This window comes from Labrus mixtus, chromosome 16, assembly GCF_963584025.1.
Source record: "Labrus mixtus chromosome 16, fLabMix1.1, whole genome shotgun sequence".
NCBI lineage: Eukaryota > Metazoa > Chordata > Actinopteri > Labriformes > Labridae > Labrus > Labrus mixtus.
The window spans coordinates 13,682,436-13,701,965 of NC_083627.1; the positions used below are offsets into that span (position 1 = coordinate 13,682,436).

Genomic DNA, 19,530 nt, shown 5'->3' on the forward strand with positions numbered 1-19,530 from the left:
GTCAAATATCATTTCATTTGAGTTCATTGTATTAAACTAGCAGCTCTCTGTCACCAGCAGAGGGCGCTTTATGGATTACAACAAGCATCATCACTCTGCAGAGTGTCGAGCTGTGATTCACATGCTCAGTGACTTTCTAGCTGAGTGACCATCTTGTCTTCATTATAAATCTTTGATAACTGCATCTGTGGGATCAACACAATAAATGTGTTTATCTTATCTAAATCAATCTCGGTCGGGCGAGCAGCATGGAAGCAAAGGAGTACCTTTGCTTCATTAGCTAATACAGAAAACAACACACTACGGGACGGTTTAATCAATCTGTGAACTGACCCCGCCTCTTTTTGGGACAGGCGTCGGGCTTTTACATTTGTTCAAACATTCAGTCCCGTGTTACAGATGGATCTTACCATCTAAGTGTAACCACGAGGTCACCGAGCCACTGAGGAGTGAGTTTAAAGTCAAACGTAAACGTTACATATTTAATGTTTTAAAACATGACCATGGTGCGACCTTATCGGCTTACGGTCTCAGATTCATTTGCTCTGTTGTTTATCATCAACAGAGGCTCGATGGTGTCGGGGCTGCTTGTGAAATAAATCACGGAGTGCATGAAAGCATCTGCAGCATGAGGCGGGAAATGCTCGCCATTTTCACATGCGTATATTCAGATTTAAAGAAATCAAATCACAGCCCGATATGTGACGGGGTGTCTGTGTTTTTAGATCAGTGAACTTCACTCTAGTAATCATCTATATTACAGTTTTCGAGATGCTAAAAAAAATCTGCCTCTGTGTTGTAACTGACGTGCTCCTCGGCCCCGCCCCCGTTCAGCTCTGCGTGACCTTTTAACGGGACGCTGACCCTCTGCATCTTTGGATTTGGTGTCGGTACATTAGAGAGATTGATGCCGTGGCATGTTGACATGAGAGACGCGTTGAAGAGGTAGAGTGACCTTGGTTTCATGCACAGAGAGCGAGAGAGGGAGAGAGAGAGAGAGTGAGAGAGAGAGTGAGGGAGAGGAGGGAGAGAGAGGGGGGATAGAGCGAGAGAGGGAGAGAGAGGAGGGAGGGAGCGAGAGAGTGAGGGAGAGGAGGGATAGAGCGAGAGAGAAAGAAGGGAGAGAGAAGAGGGAGAGAGAGAGAGAGGCTGACTGATGCAATGAGCAGGAAACACTCTGCAGCTGTTTTAACAGAATCTATCAGCTGATTGGTTATTTCAGCCTTCGGTTCAGCCAATCAGAATGCAGCTCAATGTGACATCATGAGTTTATATTTCTGGGGAACTTTGACAAATATTTGATATTAATTTAGTTTGTTAAAGTGATGCTTCTTTCACACTGAGACGGACCACAACAACAATAACAACACCTGTCAGCCAATCAGAACGCTCTAACAACCCCACCACTATATTTATTTATAGATATCATTCATGTTCTTAAGATGTGTAACACTTCCACCCAACATGTGCACGATTAATTTGACCCCCATCATCTCTTCAGAAGTTTCACGATTCAGTTTGAAGACCGCCGACCTGCGAGCCCGAGTCCTCTCACCACCATGTGACCCCGAGTCCTATCACCACCATGTGACCCCGAGTCCTATCACCACCGTGTGACCCCGAGTCCTATCACCACCGTGTGACCCCGAGTCCTATCACCACCGTGTGACCCCGTGTCCTATCAACACCATGCGACCCCGAGTCCTATCACCACCATGTGACCCCGAGTCCTATCACCACCATGCTGGGGCGGATAAAAAAAAAATTCCGTTGTTATTGTGATGCATAAACATGAGCTGTAGGAGGAAGCACTGAGTACATCTCGTAAAAAGTCTTGTGGTCAAAAAAAGAAAAAGGTCAAAGGTATCTTAAGCCCCTTTTCACAAATGCACAAACACGGTCTGCACGCCACCGCTATGACCTCCGTGACCGTTACTAAACTGCTGCATTTTGTTTTCTGCTGTCAGTTTGTTCTTTACAGTTCACGCAGGGTTCATCACAGGAAGAGCACTCGCCTGTGTAAGAGTTTGTGTGTGTGAGAGAGTGTGTGAGTGTGTCTGTGTGTGTGTGTCTGTGTGTGTGAGAGTGTGTGTGTGTGTGTGTGTGTGTGTCTGTGTGTGTGAGAGTGTGTGTGTGTGTCTGTGTCTGTGTGTGTCTGTGTGTCTGTGTGTGTGTGTCTGTGTGTGTGAGAGTGTGTGTGTGTGTCTGTGTCTGTGTGTGTCTGTGTGTCTGTGTGTGTGTGTCTGTGTGTGTGTGTGTGTGAGAGTGAGTGTGTGTGTGTGTCTGTGTGTGTCTGTGTGTGTGAGAGTGTGTGTGTGTGTGTGAGTGTGTGTGTGTGTGTGTGTGTGTGTGTGTGTGTGTGTGTGAGAGAGTGTGTGTGGGTGTCTGTCTCTGTGTGTGTGTGTGTGTGTGTGTGTGTGTGTGTGTTTTTTGAGTGTGAGTGTGTGTGTGTGTGGGGGTGTCTGTCTCTGTGTGTGAGAGAGTGGGTCTGTCTGTGTGTGTGCCTGCTTGTGTGTCCATCCTGTGGGGCTGTGGTGGTTGAGGTCACGTCCCGTTGGATGGATTGAGACGTGTTTGAGTTCCAGGTCAGTTCTGTTTCTGCACACTGAGGCCGACCCCATCCTCTGTTCTCACGTGATATGTGCGCTCCGCTCTCTCTGAGGATCTCGTGCTGGAAAAGTCGGTCAGGAAACTCTGTGTGCGTTTTAAATTGAGGTTACACTCAGTCAGAGGCTGTAAGTCTGTGTGCACGGCTTCATGACAACGGAGGCTGACTGTGAGTCTGTGTGCACAGTGCCATGACAACGGAGGCTGACTTTTAGTGTGTGCACGGTGTCATGACAACGGAGGCTGACTGTGAGTCTGTGTGCACGATGTCATGACAACGGAGGCTGACTTTTAGTGTGTGCACAGTGTCATGACAACGGAGGCTGACTGTGAGTCTGTGTGCACGGTGTCATGACAACGGAGGCTGACTTTTAGTGTGTGCACAGTGTCATGACAACGGAGGCTGACTTTTAGTGTGTGCACAGTGTCATGACAACGGAGGCTGACTGTGAGTCTGTGTGCACGGCGTCATGACAACGGAGGCTGACTGTAAGTCTGTGGGTGCATTTTGTCATGACGACGGAGGCTGGTCGGATTCTGTGTGATGGGTCCTGTTTTCTCTCACATGCAGCCTGGAGGCGCTTCAGTCTGCAGCTGCAGCCTGATCACAGAGAGACGGCTGCAGGTCAGACAGAGACGCTGCTCTGTGCCTGTCAACTGGGTCAGCTGGGTCTCAATGCCAGTCATTAATAGAATATAGAATAGAATTACTTTATTGATCCCAAACTGGGAAATTGTGGAACACACACACACACACACACACACACACACACACTGCATGAGAAGTCGGGTCAATCGGTTGAATCGAGCAGGAACTAATCGACTGGCTGTGACCGTACAGGAACTCAACCAGCCTGCTGATAAAAACAACCTCTACATATCGTAGCACCAGATTAAAAAAGTTCATTTTTACACATGTCGCTGAACTCATGAGCTGATTGGTTCACTTCAAAACTCCTGTTACTTTTGTTCCTGACAAACATCGGCCTGTAGAACTGCAGATTGCTGACGTTCCTCATAGAAACGGTGCTCTGGGAGCGCACAGAGACGAGGTGAGAGGAGACGAGGAGACGAGGTGAGAAGAGAGGAGAGGAGGAGATGAGGTGAAAAAAGAGGAAGAGACAAGGTGAAAGGAGACGAGGTGAGAAGAGAGGAGCGGAGGAGATGAGGTGTGAAGAGAGGAGACGAGGAGAGGAGGTGAGATGAGAGGAGGAGACAAGGTGAGAGGAGACGAGGTGAGAAGACGAGTTGAGAGGAGACGAGGAGACAAGGTGAGAAGAGAGGAGGAGATGAGTTGAGAAAGGAGGTCAGGGTCAAGTACATCAGGGCGGGAGAAAGAGAGAAGAGGAGGAGAGAGAGAGAGGATGATGATGATGATGTGTGAAGAGGAAGGGAGAGGCGGTGTGAAGGAGGAGTGAAACGAAAAGGAGGTGATGAGTGGAGTAAAGAGGACCACATGAGTCTACTGAACATGCGTTAAAGACCCTAGGCAGACCTGATGGAGTTTCAGAGACAGTTTGGGTGGATGAGCAGGTCCTGGTTCAGGAGGACTAACGTGGTCCTTCTCCTGAACTGTAAACAACATCAACATATTATTTTCAAACTGTCTCGTTTACCTTCAGTGATAAATACAAACGATATAAAAACTGATGAGCAGAGCCGACATCAGGCCGTGTCCTCGTCTGTCCAATTAGAAACTGTAAAAAGTTTTGGGAGCAGCCACAGCCAATCAGGAGGCAGATAGTTTTTGTTTACTTCATGGCGTACCACAAGAAATTCTGACCAATCAGAGAGCAGTTTCCTCGCTCATCACACATTTAGCTCCCCTTGTAAATGTCCCCGTGTGAACACAGACCAAACTGGAGGTAGTTATGCAGAAATGGAACAAACAGGTCGATGATTCAGACCAGAGCAAACGATCTAGAGGAGTGAAAAGTCCTCTGGTTCTTGGTTTATGTGTGTTCAATTTAATCACAAAAATAACTTTATTTTTCTCAACTCCAACAAAGTGTTTAAAAAGATAAAAAAAAATCTCTGCAGATGGTTTTCACTTTGTCATCATAATTATATCATAATTATAACTATTGACTATAAATCCTGGAAGCATGCTCGTTATAATCACGTGAAATCATTCTTAAATACAGTCTGAGCGGAGGAGGAGTTAGTGTGCAGAGAGAGAGGGGAGGAGAGAGGAGAGAAGAGGAGGAGAGTAAGGGAGGAGCGGAGGAGAGACTGAGGTGTCAGTGCTGCAATGCAGTGCTCACTACCCCACCCCGGACACACAAACGCACACACAAACACACACACTAACATGCACACACACACTCACACATACGTATATTGTACACGAGGGCTCCATCGTCTTCATACACTCCTTGTCCTGAAGAGAACGCTCACAACAAGTAAACAACTTTTAAGAAACAGAGAAGTCATTTTTCATGTCTTTCTGTCAAAATAAAAACAAACAGATTGTGTTTTTCTTCAAACATTATAACTCGTGTGTGAGTGAGAGTGTGAGTTGGTTGTTGGAGCTCCAGGCTGACAGGCTGAGGTCGGCTGATCTTTACCCCAGGAGGGAGAGTCCTGTCTGGGGGAGAGAGGGGACGACCATCTGGCTCCTCCGGGTGCCTGTGGAGCTCCTGCTGCTCTCAAACAGACTCGGCTCCACCCTGACGGAGCGTCCTCTAGCAGGAGAGACACTCAGAGTGTAGAGCTCTGATCCGACCTCTGACCTCTGTCCCGAGTGTTTGATTCAGTGGAGAGGTCATCACATTACAGCAGCTCTTTTTCTCACACATGCACTGCTGAAAAATGTCCACACAGGACAGGCTTACTGTGAAATCCTCCTGAATCCTCCTCGCTCTTTATCTGATCGGAGCCATGATAGGCGCTCATCCAGATAAAGTAGGAGGACAAACATCCTCCATTTGATGCTCACAGTGAAGGAAAAAAAACAATTAAACCTAAGCCTACAGTAAAAAGTAACAGTGCAGTGTCTATCATAGGACAACAGACTGTTGTCATAGACACAGGACAGACGTGCAGCTCTTTTATTCTCAGTACACAAACGCTTCATCCAATCTCTCCTGAGCGTACAGCCAGCGCTCTCTGCCCATAAAAAAACCCGGCGGTGGACAGAGGCCCTGAGTGCTGGATGTAGGCTAGTTGGTTTACGTCTGTGAGTGAACGAAGACTCCTGAATCTAAGACCGAATCTAATATGAGCTTTTATTTGTGTATTCTTATAGGTTGAGTTTTTGGGGTCTTTTCCTGCGTCTTATTTTGAAGGCTCAGCGTGAACATTTCCTGACAGCTTGTCCTCTCTGTGTTTGTTTCAGGAGGAACCAGAGACATCGGCTCGGCCCTCACCAGGATGTGCATGAGGCACCGCAGCATCGAGACCAAGCTCCGCCAGTTCTCCATGTGAGAGTCGATCTGTGTGTGTGTGTGTGTGTGTGTGTGTGTGTGTGTGTGTGCGCGTGTGCGTGCGTGTGTTTGTGTGTGTGTGTGTGTATTGAACAGGTGTAGCATCTCCTCCCTGCTCTCCATGGTGACCTGCTCCCTGCTCCTCCTCTTCCTCCTGCTTCATCTCTCGCCCATCACGCTCTCAAACTGACTAACTGCAGAAACAAACCATCCTGATCATTTTCTCATTTTTTTCCTTCATTCATTTTTTAACTTATAACCATCATGGAGTCTACATTTATTTTCCTGCATTCTTTAACACATTACCATCTGCTCCATGTCTGCGCATCAGTTTTTACCTCCTGAAAATTTCCATTTACGTCCTGATCCACCTTTCAAAGAGTCTGCAAACCTCCTCCTCTCCTCCTCTCCTTCCTCCTCCTCTTAGTAAACTATTGAACTGAGTCTTTACCCTTGTGTTATTAGGACTTCTTTAACAGTGTGAGTGTGTGTGTGTGTGTGTGTGTGTGTGTGTGTTTTCTAGGGTGTTTTTGGACTGTCTGATTAACCCCCTCCAGGAGCAGATGGAGGAGTGGAAGAGAGTGGCCAACACTCTGGACAAGGACCACGCCAAAGGTTCAAACACACACACACACACACACACACACACACACACACACACACACACACACACACACACACACACACACACACACACACACACACACACTGAAACGCTGAGTGTGTGTCCGTGCACGGTGCAGTGGAGCTACAGTATCCTCTCACTGTTCTACTATTCCCCGTAAGCAGTGAGGGAGAATCAAGTTTGTCTGACTCCTCTACACTAGGGGACGATATGTTCTCTGTCAGCTCGTTACTTTTGGACCTTCTTCCTGTTGACCCGTTACGTCACAAAGTAAACAATCGACAAACACGTTGGCGAGCAGCAGACTGTTTGTCGAACGGTGAAAACATGGACGACCTATCGGCTCTGAACGTTTCGTACGAAGACACAACCTGTCCTGTCTCTCCTCGTCTGGTTCTCTCTTTGACTCTCTCCATGTTGATCCCTTTTCATCTTCTACACTTATTCTGCTCGACTTCCCGGTCAAAGCCGGACACAGGGACTGTGGAGCGTGCTCAGAATGTCTGGTCCAGTTTGGGTCTGATTGAGGAGTAAACAATCGACCCCTGACCACATTATCTTCAGTAGGTGTACTGTCTCTTTAAGGAGAAGAGAGTCTATGTAAGAAGTTTTAGTGGCTTACGTAGAGGCTTGAAGTCTCTGGTGAAATTCTTGGTTTCATTTCGGGGAACTATGGCGTGATTAACAGAACAAGCCGTTTAGCGCCCTCTGCAGACTCATCCTGGGATTAATCCAACATACGATTACCTTATGATCTGAAACTTTGCCCACGTTTAGGTAGAGCATCCAGCATTGTAACGCTATATGAGAGTTTAAGAACGGGGATCAGCAGAAGAGGTGAACTTTAAAGACTTTTAACATTTTAAAGGAGCTGTCTGTTTCTTGGTCTCCGTCGTCCATTTCAATAATCTGTGTGTGTGTGTGTGTGTGTGTGTGTGTGTGTGTGTGTGTGTGTGTGTGTGTGTGTGTGTGTGTGTGTGTGTGTGTGTGTGTGTGTGTGTGTTTGTGTGTATTTCATATGTGTGTGTGTCTCCCTGCAGAGTATAAGAAGGCTCGTCAGGAGATCAAGAAGAGATCCTCGGACACTCTGAAGCTGCAGAAAAAAGCAAAGAAAGGTTTGAAACGTGACGTTTGATCTGAACAGTCTCTGTGGCTCCGTTACGTAACAACACAACACAATCAAATATTAACAAGGGCGTCAACGTTTATAATTCCTCCCTGAGTAACATGTACAACTACACTCTGAGTTTAAAGGAATGTTCTGAGGGTAGTGGGCGATAATGAAAGGCGTTGTGGTTTCTTTAATGGGATGATTAAGTGGCGTGAAAGAACATAATGACGACTGTATGAAGACATGTGAACAGTTCAAAGTTCATCTCATGTTTTTTTTCTCCCCCTCTGCTCATGGCGTCCCATCATGCACTGCTCTGTCCAGCTGATGTATTCGGTAAGTAATATTCTTCCGTCTCTTGTTTTTCTATGTTTTTTCTGTGAGGATTATTCCTGACAAACTGAGACTCATCGTTATCCGCTGTGGAGCAATTACGACCTCTGACCTTATATGTTGCGTTGTGTTCATGAAAATCAGAGTTTGGTTGTTCAAAGAAATGTCTCAGTGGACTGGATCGACCGGATCCAGATCCAGACTTTAAGGCCCAAGTACATGTTCTGATCGTCTTGTGAGAGACACAAAACAGTTGGTGTTGCTCCGTCACCTCCTCCATCACACCCAGCTTTAATTCAACTCAAAGACGTTCCCACGTGGTTCAGACGTTTGTGTGACTCATACTTAAACCATGAACACCACAAAACACACCAAACACATACTGAACAAGATCAAGTAAAGAGTTTCCTCTGCTCGTTATGTAAGACATCATCAGGAAACAATGTGGCGCAATCCAACCAACATGTAACCACAACCAACAGCTGGATGACTGAAGCACCGCCCAAATATTCACCATCACAGACCCTCACAAAGACAGCCGAGTAATGAAACAGTATCTTTATGACTCTTTATGTCATGTCGTTATGACAGACAGACTATGACACACTGAAGATGTTTGCAGTTATTAAAAACAAACTCATGACACAGTTTATCCACCAGAGATAATTTAAAGGTTTGTTTTGAACACTTTTAAGAGATTAAACACACATGGAAGAAAAAAGAAAACACAGAAAGTGTCTTATTTTGAAGGACTGCTCCGTCACTTTGGTTTGTCCACCAGTTTAACCCAAACTGAAAAATCTCAACAACTATTGGATGGATATGACTGAAATTTGGTGCAACCATTCATGGTCCCCAGAGTGTTAATCTGTCTCACTGTGGTGATCCCTAGGTCATGTGGGATCCCTGTGGTATGAACGTCATGAGGGAGTAAGAGTGAGGAAACGGGGAGGAGGAAGTTGTGTTGGAATGAAAGAGAGAGAGAGAGAGAGAGAGAGAGAGAGAGAGAGAGAGAGAGAGAGAGAGAGAGAGAGAGAAGTAAAAATGAAACATCTGAGCTGAAATGAATAAAACCAGGAGAGAGATGAGAGGACAATGAAGGAATAGATGTCTTGATAAGACAGACAAAGAGACAGTCACCCTGCAGAGATAAACATTCACAGCTCCCATATTGTCCTCATGTTGACCTTTCATGTTGTCAGTGTGTGAAACCTTTAGCAGCTTTACATGATCTTATCGATCTGATACTGGCATCAGTAAAAACCCTAATTTCAGCCTCTGCCTGAAACAGTTTGTTTCAGCTGCTGTCTCTTTGAGGTCCCAACGTGAACACTTTCTTCTGATTGGCCAGCTCTCTGGAAACCTTGCAGAACACTGCAGGGCTGCCAGGGGAGGGCTGCGCTCCAGTACTTGGAGAAAAAAGTCTATGTAAGAGGTTTCACCAGTTTGAATGTAACAGACAGGTTTCTTAGATCATTTTGGGTCACAAGAACAGAAAAGATGAATAACTGTGTCCACATTGTAACACATTATACAGTCCAGGTGTATGTGGATTCTACAGTGTTAGCGCTGTGTGCATGTGAATGTGTGTGACTTCCTGAACGAGTTTGAGGACAGAAGAGGAGGAAATGAAAGGGAGAAGCACGGAGAAAAGAAAAACATCTGCAGAGAAGGAAAAGATAGAGAGATAGAGAAGAGAACAAACAGAACGTGAGACAGATTTTCTTATCTTCTTGGCTTCAAACTCCTCAAATTCTTTGTAAAAACCTGAACTGACAGAAGCTCTCAGTCGTCTCTCTCCTCTCTGTATCACAGAAACGTCTGCCAGGGAACGTTGATTTCAAGTTTGACAGAACAGAAGTCTCCTCCGTCTGACCAACAGACCACAGAAGTGACCTGAGCTCTCACTGGAGGAGAAATCTAACTTTAATTGCACGTTAAAACGCAGCTGAAGAGACGATCAGATTACCACATGATCCTCTGAAAGAGGAGGAAAAACAACAATCAAGGGTTTTCCTCACTGCTCTACAGCTCCTCCTTCTGGTCCAAATATTGGGATGTTGGTGTATTAGGATGTTGGTGTTTTGGAGTATTGGTGTGTTGGTGTTTGTGTGTTGGTGTGTTGGTTTGTTGGAGTGTTGTTGTGTTGGTGTGTGGGGGTGTTGGTGTGTTGAGGTGTTGGAGTGTTTGTTGGAGTGTTGGTGTGTTGGAGTGTTGGGGTGTTGGAGTGATTGTGTGGTGGAGTGATTGTGTGGTGGAGTGATTGTGTGGTGGAGTGTTGGTGTGTTGGAGTGTTGGAATGTTGGAGTGTTGGTGTGTTGGAGTGTTGGGGTGTTTGAGTGTTGGAGTGATTGTGTGTTGGAGTGTTGGTGTGTTGGAGTGTTTGAGTGTTGGAGTGATTGTGTGTTTGAGTGTTTGAGTGTTGGTGTGTTGGAGTGTTGGTGTGTTGTGTTGGAGTGTTGTTGTGTTGGTGTGTTGTGTTGGTGTGTTGGTGTTTTGGAGTGTTGTTGTGTTGGTGTGTTGTTGTGTTGGTGTGTTGGAGTGTTGGTGTTTTGGAGTGTTGTTGTGTTGGTGTGTGGGGGTGTTGGAGTGTTGGTGTGTTGTTGTGTTGGAGTGTTGGTGTGTTGGAGTTTTGGATTGTTGGTGTGTTGTTGTGTTGGAGTGTTGTTGTGTTAGTGTGTTTGAGTGTTGTTGTGTTGGTATTTTGGAGTGTTGGTGTGTTGGAGTGTTGGTGTTTTGGAGTGTTGTTGTGTTGGTGTGTGGGGGTGTTGGAGTGTTGGTGTGTTGTTGTGTTGGAGTGTTGGTGTGTTGGAGTGTTGGTGTGTTGGTGTGTTGTTGTGTTGGAGTGTTGTTGTGTTGGTGTGTTGGAGTGTTGGTGTTTTGGAGTGTTGGTGTGTTGTTGTGTTGGTGTGTTGGTGTGTTTGAGTGTTGTGTTGGTGTGTTGGAGTGTTGGTGTGTTTGAGTGTTGTTGTGTTGGTGTGTTGTTGTGTTGGTGTGTTGGAGTGTTGGTGTGTTTGAGTGTTGTTGTGTTGGTGTGTTTGTTGGAGTGTTGGTGTGTTGGAGTGTTGGGGTGTTGGAGTGATTGTGTGGTGGAGTGATTGTGTGGTGGAGTGATTGTGTGGTGGAGTGTTGGTGTGTTGGAGTGTTGGAATGTTGGAGTGTTGGTGTGTTGGAGTGTTGGGGTGTTTGAGTGTTGGAGTGATTGTGTGTTGGAGTGTTGGTGTGTTGGAGTGTTTGAGTGTTGGAGTGATTGTGTGTTTGAGTGTTTGAGTGTTGGTGTGTTGGAGTGTTGGTGTGTTGTGTTGGAGTGTTGTTGTGTTGGTGTGTTGGTGTTTTGGAGTGTTGTTGTGTTGGTGTGTTGTTGTGTTGGTGTGTTGGAGTGTTGGTGTTTTGGAGTGTTGTTGTGTTGGTGTGTGGGGGTGTTGGAGTGTTGGTGTGTTGTTGTGTTGGAGTGTTGGTGTGTTGGAGTTTTGGATTGTTGGTGTGTTGTTGTGTTGGAGTGTTGTTGTGTTAGTGTGTTGGAGTGTTGTTGTGTTGGTATTTTGGAGTGTTGGTGTGTTGGAGTGTTGGTGTGTTGGTGTGTTGTTGTGTTGGAGTGTTGTTGTGTTGGTGTGTTGGAGTGTTGGTGTTTTGGAGTGTTGGTGTGTTGTTGTGTTGGTGTGTTGGTGTGTTTGAGTGTTGTGTTGGTGTGTTGGAGTGTTGGTGTGTTTGAGTGTTGTGTTGGTGTGTTGTTGTGTTGGTGTGTTGGAGTGTTGGTGTGTTTGAGTGTTGTTGTGTTGGTGTGTTGGAGTGTTGGTGTTTTGGAGTGTTGGTGTGTTGTTGTGTTGGTGTGTTGGTGTGTTGTTGTGTTGGAGTGTTGGAGTGTTGGTGTGTTGTTGTGTTAGTGTGTTGTTGTGTTGGAGTGTTGGTGTGTTGTTGTGTTGGTGTGTTGTTGTGTTGGAGTGTTGTTGTGTTGTTGTGTTGGTGTGTTGTTGTGTTGGAGTGTTGGAGTGTTGGTGTGTTGGAGTGTTGGAGTGTTGGTGTGTTGGAGTGTTGTTGTGTTGTTGTGTTGGAGTGTTGTTGTGTTGGAGTGTTGTTGTGTTGGAGTGTTGGTGTGTTGTTGTGTTAGTGTGTTGTTGTGTTGGAGTGTTGGTGTGTTGTTGTGTTGGTGTGTTGTTGTGTTGGAGTGTTGTTGTGTTAGTGTGTTTGGGTGTTGTTGTGTTGGTATTTTGGAGTGTTGGTGTGTTGGAGTGTTGGTGTGTTGGAGTGTTGTTGTGTTGGTGTGTTGTTGTGTTGGAGTGTTGGTGTTTTGGAGTGTTGGTGTGTTGGAGTGTTGTTGTGTTGGTGTGTTGATGTTTTGGAGTGTTGTTGTGTTGGAGTGTTGGTGTGTTGTGTTGGTGTGTTGGTGTGTGGGGGTGTTGGAGTGTTGTTGTGTTGGAGTGTTGGTGTGTTGTTGTGTTGGAGTGTTGTTGTGTTGGTGTGTGGGGATGTTGGAGTGTTGGAGTGTTGGTGTGTTGTTGTGTTGGAGTGTTAGTGTGTTGTTGTGTTGGTGTGTGGGGGTGTTGGAGTGTTGGTGTGTTGTTGTGTTGTTGTGTTGGAGTGTTGGTGTGGTGGAGTTTTGGATTGTTGGTGTGTTGTGTTGGAGTGTTGGTGTGTTGGAGTGTTGGTGTGTTGTTGTGTTGGAGTGTTGTTGTGTTGGTGTGTTGGAGTGTTGGTGTTTTGGAGTGTTGGTGTGTTGTTGTGTTGGTGTGTTGGAGTGTTGGTGTGTTGTTGTGTTGGAGTGTTGTTGTGTTAGTGTGTTGTTGTGTTGGAGTGTTGTTGTGTTGTTGTGTTGGTGTGTTGTTGTGTTGGAGTGTTGTTGTGTTAGTGTGTTTGGGTGTTGTGTTGGTATTTTGGAGTGTTGGTGTGTTGTTGTGTTGGTGTGTTGTTGTGTTAGGGTGTTGTTGTGTTGGAGTGTTGGTGTGTTGTTGTGTTGGTGTGTTGGAGTGTTGTTGTGTTGTTGTGTTGGTGTGTTGTTGTGTTGGAGTGTTGGAGTGTTGGTGTGTTGGAGTGTTGGTGTGTTGTTGTGTTGGAGTGTTGTTGTGTTGGTGTGTTGGAGTGTTGTTGTGTTGGAGTGTTGGTGTGTTGTTGTGTTAGTGTGTTGTTGTGTTGGTGTGTTGTGTTGGTGTGTTGTTGTGTTGGAGTGTTGTTGTGTTAGTGTGTTGGAGTGTTGTTGTGTTAGTGTGTTTGGGTGTTGTTGTGTTGGTATTTTGGAGTGTTGTTGTGTTGGAGTGTTGTTGTGTTGGTGTGTTGGAGTGTTGTTGTGTTGGTGTGTTGTGTTGGAGTGTTGTTGTGTTGGTGTGTTGTTGTGTTGGTATTTTGGAGTGTTGGTGTGTTGGAGTGTTGTTGTGTTGGTGTTTTGGAGTGTTGGTGTGTTGGTGTGTTGGTGTGTTGGTGTTTTGGAGTGTTGTGTTGGTGTGTTGTGTTGGTGTGTTGTTGTGTTGGTGTGTGGGGGTGTTGGAGTGTTGTTGTGTTGTTGTGTTGGAGTGTTGGTGTGTTGTTGTGTTGGAGTGTTGGTGTGTGGGGATGTTGGAGTGTTGGTGTGTTGTTGTGTTGGTGTGTGGGGGTGTTGTTGTGTTGGAGTGTTGGTGTGTTGTTGTGTTGGAGTGTTGTTGTGTTGGTGTGTGGGGATGTTGGAGTGTTGTTGTGTTGGAGTGTTGGTGTGTTGTTGTGTTGGAGTGTTAGTGTGTTGTGTTGGTGTGTGGGGGTGTTGTTGTGTTGTTGTGTTGTTGTGTTGGAGTGTTGGTGTGTTGTTGTGTTGTTGTGTTGGAGTGTTGGAGTGTTGGAATATTGGTGTGTTTAAATGTTGTTGTGTGTTGTTTGCATGTTTCCAGCCTGAGAACAGACTGATCTCTCTCTGAAACTGAAGATCAAGTTTCACAGATAATAAGCACTCTGTACTTTGATTGAAGCTACAGATCTGCCCCCCCTCTCTTCTCCCTGTGTTCTTCAATGGCTGTCTCTACCAGCTGGATAATGATGCATTACTTATACTGGATTACAGATCAGGAGAGGCTCAACGTCTTTCAGGAACTTTTAACACCCTTATTGAACACAACCTCTCAGTGTCTTTCTCCTTTTCTCTCTGACATACATTCAATAATTTAATGAACATTTAAGAGACTTTAAAAACAATGGTTAGCGTAGCTGAGCATAAAGACTGGAAATACAGGCACACTGTAGCCTAGAAATGTGACCCGCTCTTAAACTCCCTCTCTGTTATTTTTTTAAACATTGCTCAGTAAAGTTGTGTTTGGTTTGAAGATGTGTTTTCTTTGTTTGCTGGGCTGAAATGTAATCTTTTATTTTTTAAGTTCACTGACAGAAACTTTAACTCACCAACAAGTTTAATGACAGAACGATAATCAAGTTATTTATCAAGAAAAAGGGAAAAAAATGTCTGTTTGACTTCTCTAGTTGAAATGTACGGATTTGCTCCTTTGCTCTTTCAAACCGCTCGGTCGGATGATTATATTTGGGTTTTCTGATTCTGATCGTCTCCTCTGCTGGTAGAAAATCATGAAGAACGTTTTTCACTTGTCTCAGAATTATTTTTACAAACATATCTTTAGTTTCTGAAAGTAATCGGCAGACAGTCTGGGATGAAAACATTCATATATGTTCCAGTGTAATAACAAATGTATGTGTTTCTGTGTGTGCAGGGCGCGGGGACCTGCAGCCTCAGCTGGACAGCGCCATGCAGGACGTCAGTGATAAATACCTACTGCTGGAGGAGACGGAGAAGCAGGCGGTGAGGAGAGCGCTGGTGGAGGAGAGGAGTCGATTCTGCTGCTTCGTGTCCATGCTGCGGCCAGTGGTGGTCAGTACGCCTCCTCTGGGTGGGGCGTTGTAGTGGTCGTGTGGTAATGTGGTTGTTGATGTTTGTGTGTCAGGAGGAGGTGATGTCCATGCTGCGGCAGGTGGTGGTCAGTACGCCTCGTCTGTATGGAGCGTTGTAGTGATCGTGTGGTTACATAGTTGTTGATGTTTGTGTGTCAGGAGGAGGAGATGTCCATGCTCGGGGAGATCACTCACCTGCAGACTCTGACAGACGACCTGAAAACTTTAACCATGGACCCTCACAAGCTGCCCGCCTCCAGCGAACAGGTACGCTCGCCTGCTGCTGACACTCTGTCCTGATTGGTTCCTGATGTTTTGAATTCTTGCACTTGAAGTGTTTTTTCACCTTTTTGAGGACGTTACTGCAGACAAAACTGCACAGATTTAATCACACCTTACTGAACACAACTTTGTGTATCACAGTCGACATTCATCAGCACTGACCTCTAACACTGCCCCCATGTGGTGGGGGCATTGTTATTCACCCCTGTTAATTCCCTGCTCTGATATCTTGACCTTAAACCCCCAGAAGATGTAGTGGTGTAAATAAAATTGCCGCATCCCATGTACGGAGGCTGTAGTCCTCAGAGCGAGCAGCCTGGGTTTGAGTCCGACCTGTGGCTCTTTTCCAGCATGTCCTTCCCCGTTCTCTCTCTCTCTATCTAAGCGAAGGCTCCAGCTGACAGCTATTACAGCTATGACACCTTTAGACATGTCCCTTTAGGTTCATACAGAGCAGTGAATGAAGGTAACATAAAGTACATATATATATTATGAAGTCCTAATGTTTACTCAAACATCTCATGTTCACTCTGCTGCTCTTATATTTGATGACATCTTCTTGTGTTTAATCATTTTAAAGTCTTATTTGAGAATTATTTGATTAAAAAATAAACTTGCCCACATCTGACCAACTGGTGTCATCATTTTGTCCTCTTTCTCTCTCCGTCCAGGTGATCGTCGACCTGAAGGGCTCTGAGTGCACCTGGTCCTACCAGACTCCGCCCTCGTCTCCGAGCACCACCGTGTCCAGGAAGTCAAGCATGTGCAGGTTGGTTACCATGGCTACAGAAAAAGTCATCAGTCATCCCAGCAAACCTTCAAAACAAACTGATACATCTGATCACTTTATTCTGACTGTACTCTATTGCCATCCTGTGGTATACAGGTGGAACTGCACTTTAGAAATAATCTGAATGTGTTTGATCTGTGTGGAGGATTTAAAGGGTCTTCATGAGTCGATGATTTTCCTCTAAACAAAAGTTTCCTCCCTCTTTATTAACTCCTCCTGTTCTCTTCTCGTGTCTTCTATCGTCCTGCAGCAGCCTGAACAGCGTGAACAGCAGCGACTCGCGCTCCAGTGGCTCACACTGTCACTCCCCCACCTCACATTTCCGATACCGCGCCTCCTCCTCCTCCTCCTCGGTGCTACCGCAGCAGACGCCCGCACGCCTCTCCTCCATCTCCTCCCATGACTCAGGCTTCATCTCCCAGGACGCCTTCCAGTCCAAATCCCCCTCCCCCATGCCCCCGGAAACATCGCAGGTATGTAGCACAGATCAGTGAGAGAAAGAACACCTTACACACCTGAAACACTTAAAACACCAGAGAAACACCTGAATCCTAAACACCTGAAACAACAGGAACACCTGTGGATGGATATTGTTAGTTAGTGTGACACTTTGAATGAAGTCAAATGAAAAACACAAACACTCATTTTATTCTGATCGACTCCTCTTCCAGCATCGAGGTCACAAATCCCTGCAGGTTGCTAGGATACCGTGCTGCTGTTGTGTGTGTGTGTGTGTGTGTGTGTGTGTGTGTGTGTGCACGTGTGCGTGTGTGTGTGTGCGCGGGCGCTGAGTCACCCTCAGGCTTACTTTCTCTCCACAGGGTTTCCTGAGCTCTGGTTCAGGGGCATTTAACCTTCAAATTAAACTAGAAAAAAACAGAAAAACCTTGGCTGTATTTTCACTGAGTGACATCATGACGTGTTTATTTTTGTCCCCCAGAGTAAAGAAGTTTAATTTAAAAGATATGAAACAAAGTAAAGGAGTAAATATTCACTGTTAGTGACCACAAAGTGTTTCAGCGTTAATCAGAATCAGTGAAAAAGTTTCTGATTCTAACGTTATCTGTAATTTCTTAAAGCTGCACAAACCTCCTGAAGTCTGCAGGTGTAGACGCAAACAGACGATGTGTTTCTGTGTGTAGCTCTCACAACTTTCAGCTGCTCATCCATCCTGCTGAACCTACTGCTGCTTCTTCTTCTACTCTGTGCTAACAGCTTCTTCTTTGTGCTTACAGCTTCTTCTTCTACTCTGTGCTAACAGCTTCTTCTTTGTGCTTACAGCTTCTTCTTCTACTCTGTGCTAACAGCTTCTTCTTCTTCTACTCTGTGCTAACAGCTTCTTCTTCTTCTACTCTGTGCTAACAGCTTCTTCGTCTACTCTGTGTTAACAGCTTCTTCTTCTACTCTGTGCTAACAGCTTCTTCTTCTTCTACTCTGTGCTAACAGCTTCTTCGTCTACTCTGTGTTAACAGCTTCTTCTTCTACTCTGTGCTAACAGCTTCTTTGTGCTTACAGCTTCTTCTTCTACTCTGTGCTAACAGCTTCTTCTTCTACTCTGTGCTAACAGCTTCTTCTTTGTGCTTACAGCTTCTTCTTCTACTCTGTGCTAACAGCTTCTTCTTCTTCTACTCTGTGCTAACAGCTTCTTCTTCTTCTACTCTGTGCTAACAGCTTCTTCGTCTACTCTGTGTTAACAGCTTCTTCTTCTACTCTGTGCTAACAGCTTCTTCTTCTTCTACTCTGTGCTAACAGCTTCTTCGTCTACTCTGTGTTAACAGCTTCTTCTTCTACTCTGTGCTAACAGCTTCTTCTTCTCTGTGCTAACAGCTGCTGCTTCTTCTTCTCTGTGCTAACAGCTGCTGCTTCTTCTGTTGTTTGTATCTGACGCTGACACTAATAGATGCTCTGCTCTGTGCTGCTTTAAGCCTCAGAGACTGTTTTGATCACTAACCTGTGGCTCATGCTTTTTCTTCTTCTTATGCTTCTTTTTCTGTCTGTTTTTGTTTCTCTGCTCTCCTTGTGTTGTGTAATCTCTGTGTGTGCGCTCTGCATGGCTCTGCTGCAGTCGTGTGTGTCTCCTTTACTGTCTGAGTGTGTCAGTGAGGACTCTTCCTCCTCCTCCTCCTCCTCACCCTCACACAGCGAGCCTCACACCGGGCTGCAACAGGTGAACGCCTGCACATGACAACACACACACACACACACACACACACACACACACCGCGTAAGATGGCGACGATGGGTTTTATCTAAATAAAAACCTTTAGACAGCTTTAATAATGAATAATGTCAAAGGTCATGAGCGTCTCCACCTTCACTCCTGTTGTGTTTTCATTTCGGAAACCGCCATCTTTAATTTATGAATTGTTGTCCTGCCTCTCCGTCATCCACTCACCTTTAGTTGTTCAACGGTTATGACCATCCCGCTGCCCTCTGTCTGCATGGAGTGGTACTGCAGGCCCAGGACACCCACCTCCACCCTCCTCCATACTTCACCTCCTCCTCCTCCTCCTCCTCCTCTCCCATCTCCTCGCCATCCTATTCGTCCATGTCTCCCACCTGGCCGTGGTGTCGTTCAGGCTCAGGCCAATCAGGAGAGTCCCTGCCTCTCGGACTGGTCCCATCGTCCAGAGTCCTGTCCTGGAAGGTTTGATCCTCATCCACCCGATCTGTCTTCGTGTATTCCTTGTTTTTGTCTGAAATCTCATTCTTACAGTTTCATTCTTTCTTGTCTTACTTTAGAGACAAACACACATTTCTTCAGTCTCCCTTTCCTTCCCTCTGTAGTGCTTTAGCTTCATTATTTACATGCAGAACTTGAAACTACAGAATCTTAAAGGAGCAGTATGTAACTGACACCTAGGGTACATCCCAGTTCCCTTAATTGCATCCAAGTGTCCTCCACTTGCCTCCTCCACTTGCGTCTTAGTCCCTCCCACCAGAGATGCATGGAGAGATGCAAGGAAACGAAGCAGAGGAGAGAGGAAATGAGGAGATATGTTTTAAGAGACATGAGACGTCCTTTCCTCTGTAGCGTCACGTGAAGCGACGTCCGTTTGTAATGATGACATCAGCCGATCACGTTCAGCTGTCAGTCGACTTAAACAGCTGTTTATGTCCGCACAAATATGAACTGTATTATTTCTAATGAAGTACACACAGTAGCAGTGTTTAATCTGTGTACTTTATCTGATGACAAACACCTGCACATGAAGAACAACCTACAGTCTGCTTCAAACCAAAAGGACAATTTCTACTGACAAAAATATTTAATATTAAATTATCTATTTATTATTTGTATTAGTTTTGACTTCTACTTCGACAATGAACTCTGTATTTTATAAACACAGATACTTATGTCTCAGGAATACTGACAATTATTTACGAGTTCTAAATAATAGAGAAAAAACGTGATATTTTCCAAACAGAAGATCATTAATGATCAGTCTTTTATGAAACTTTACGAACGTAAATAATGATGAATGTAAAATGTGTTTCT

The 19,530-nt window shown here is 45.4% G+C and overlaps 1 protein-coding gene across 3 annotated transcripts in view; it reads left to right on the forward strand.

The window, feature by feature from the left end:
• Positions 1–19,530, forward strand: part of LOC132991394 (protein MTSS 1-like) — a 43,935-nt gene that overhangs the window by 19,763 nt on the left and 4,642 nt on the right. Inside the window, exons 4-12 of one of the 3 annotated variants that reach the window (XM_061060164.1) lie at positions 5,945–6,029; positions 6,556–6,647; positions 7,698–7,772; positions 8,093–8,104; positions 14,782–14,939; positions 15,119–15,226; positions 15,913–16,010; positions 16,282–16,504; positions 18,097–18,198. In XM_061060164.1, the coding sequence (XP_060916147.1) occupies positions 5,945–6,029; positions 6,556–6,647; positions 7,698–7,772; positions 8,093–8,104; positions 14,782–14,939; positions 15,119–15,226; positions 15,913–16,010; positions 16,282–16,504; positions 18,097–18,198 (953 nt within the window). Of the gene's footprint in view, positions 1–5,944; positions 6,030–6,555; positions 6,648–7,697; positions 7,773–8,092; positions 8,105–14,781; positions 14,940–15,118; positions 15,227–15,912; positions 16,011–16,281; positions 16,505–18,096; positions 18,199–18,432; positions 18,679–19,530 lie in introns of all 3 variants that reach the window. The other 2 variants (XM_061060163.1, XM_061060165.1) reach the window with 2 other exon arrangements.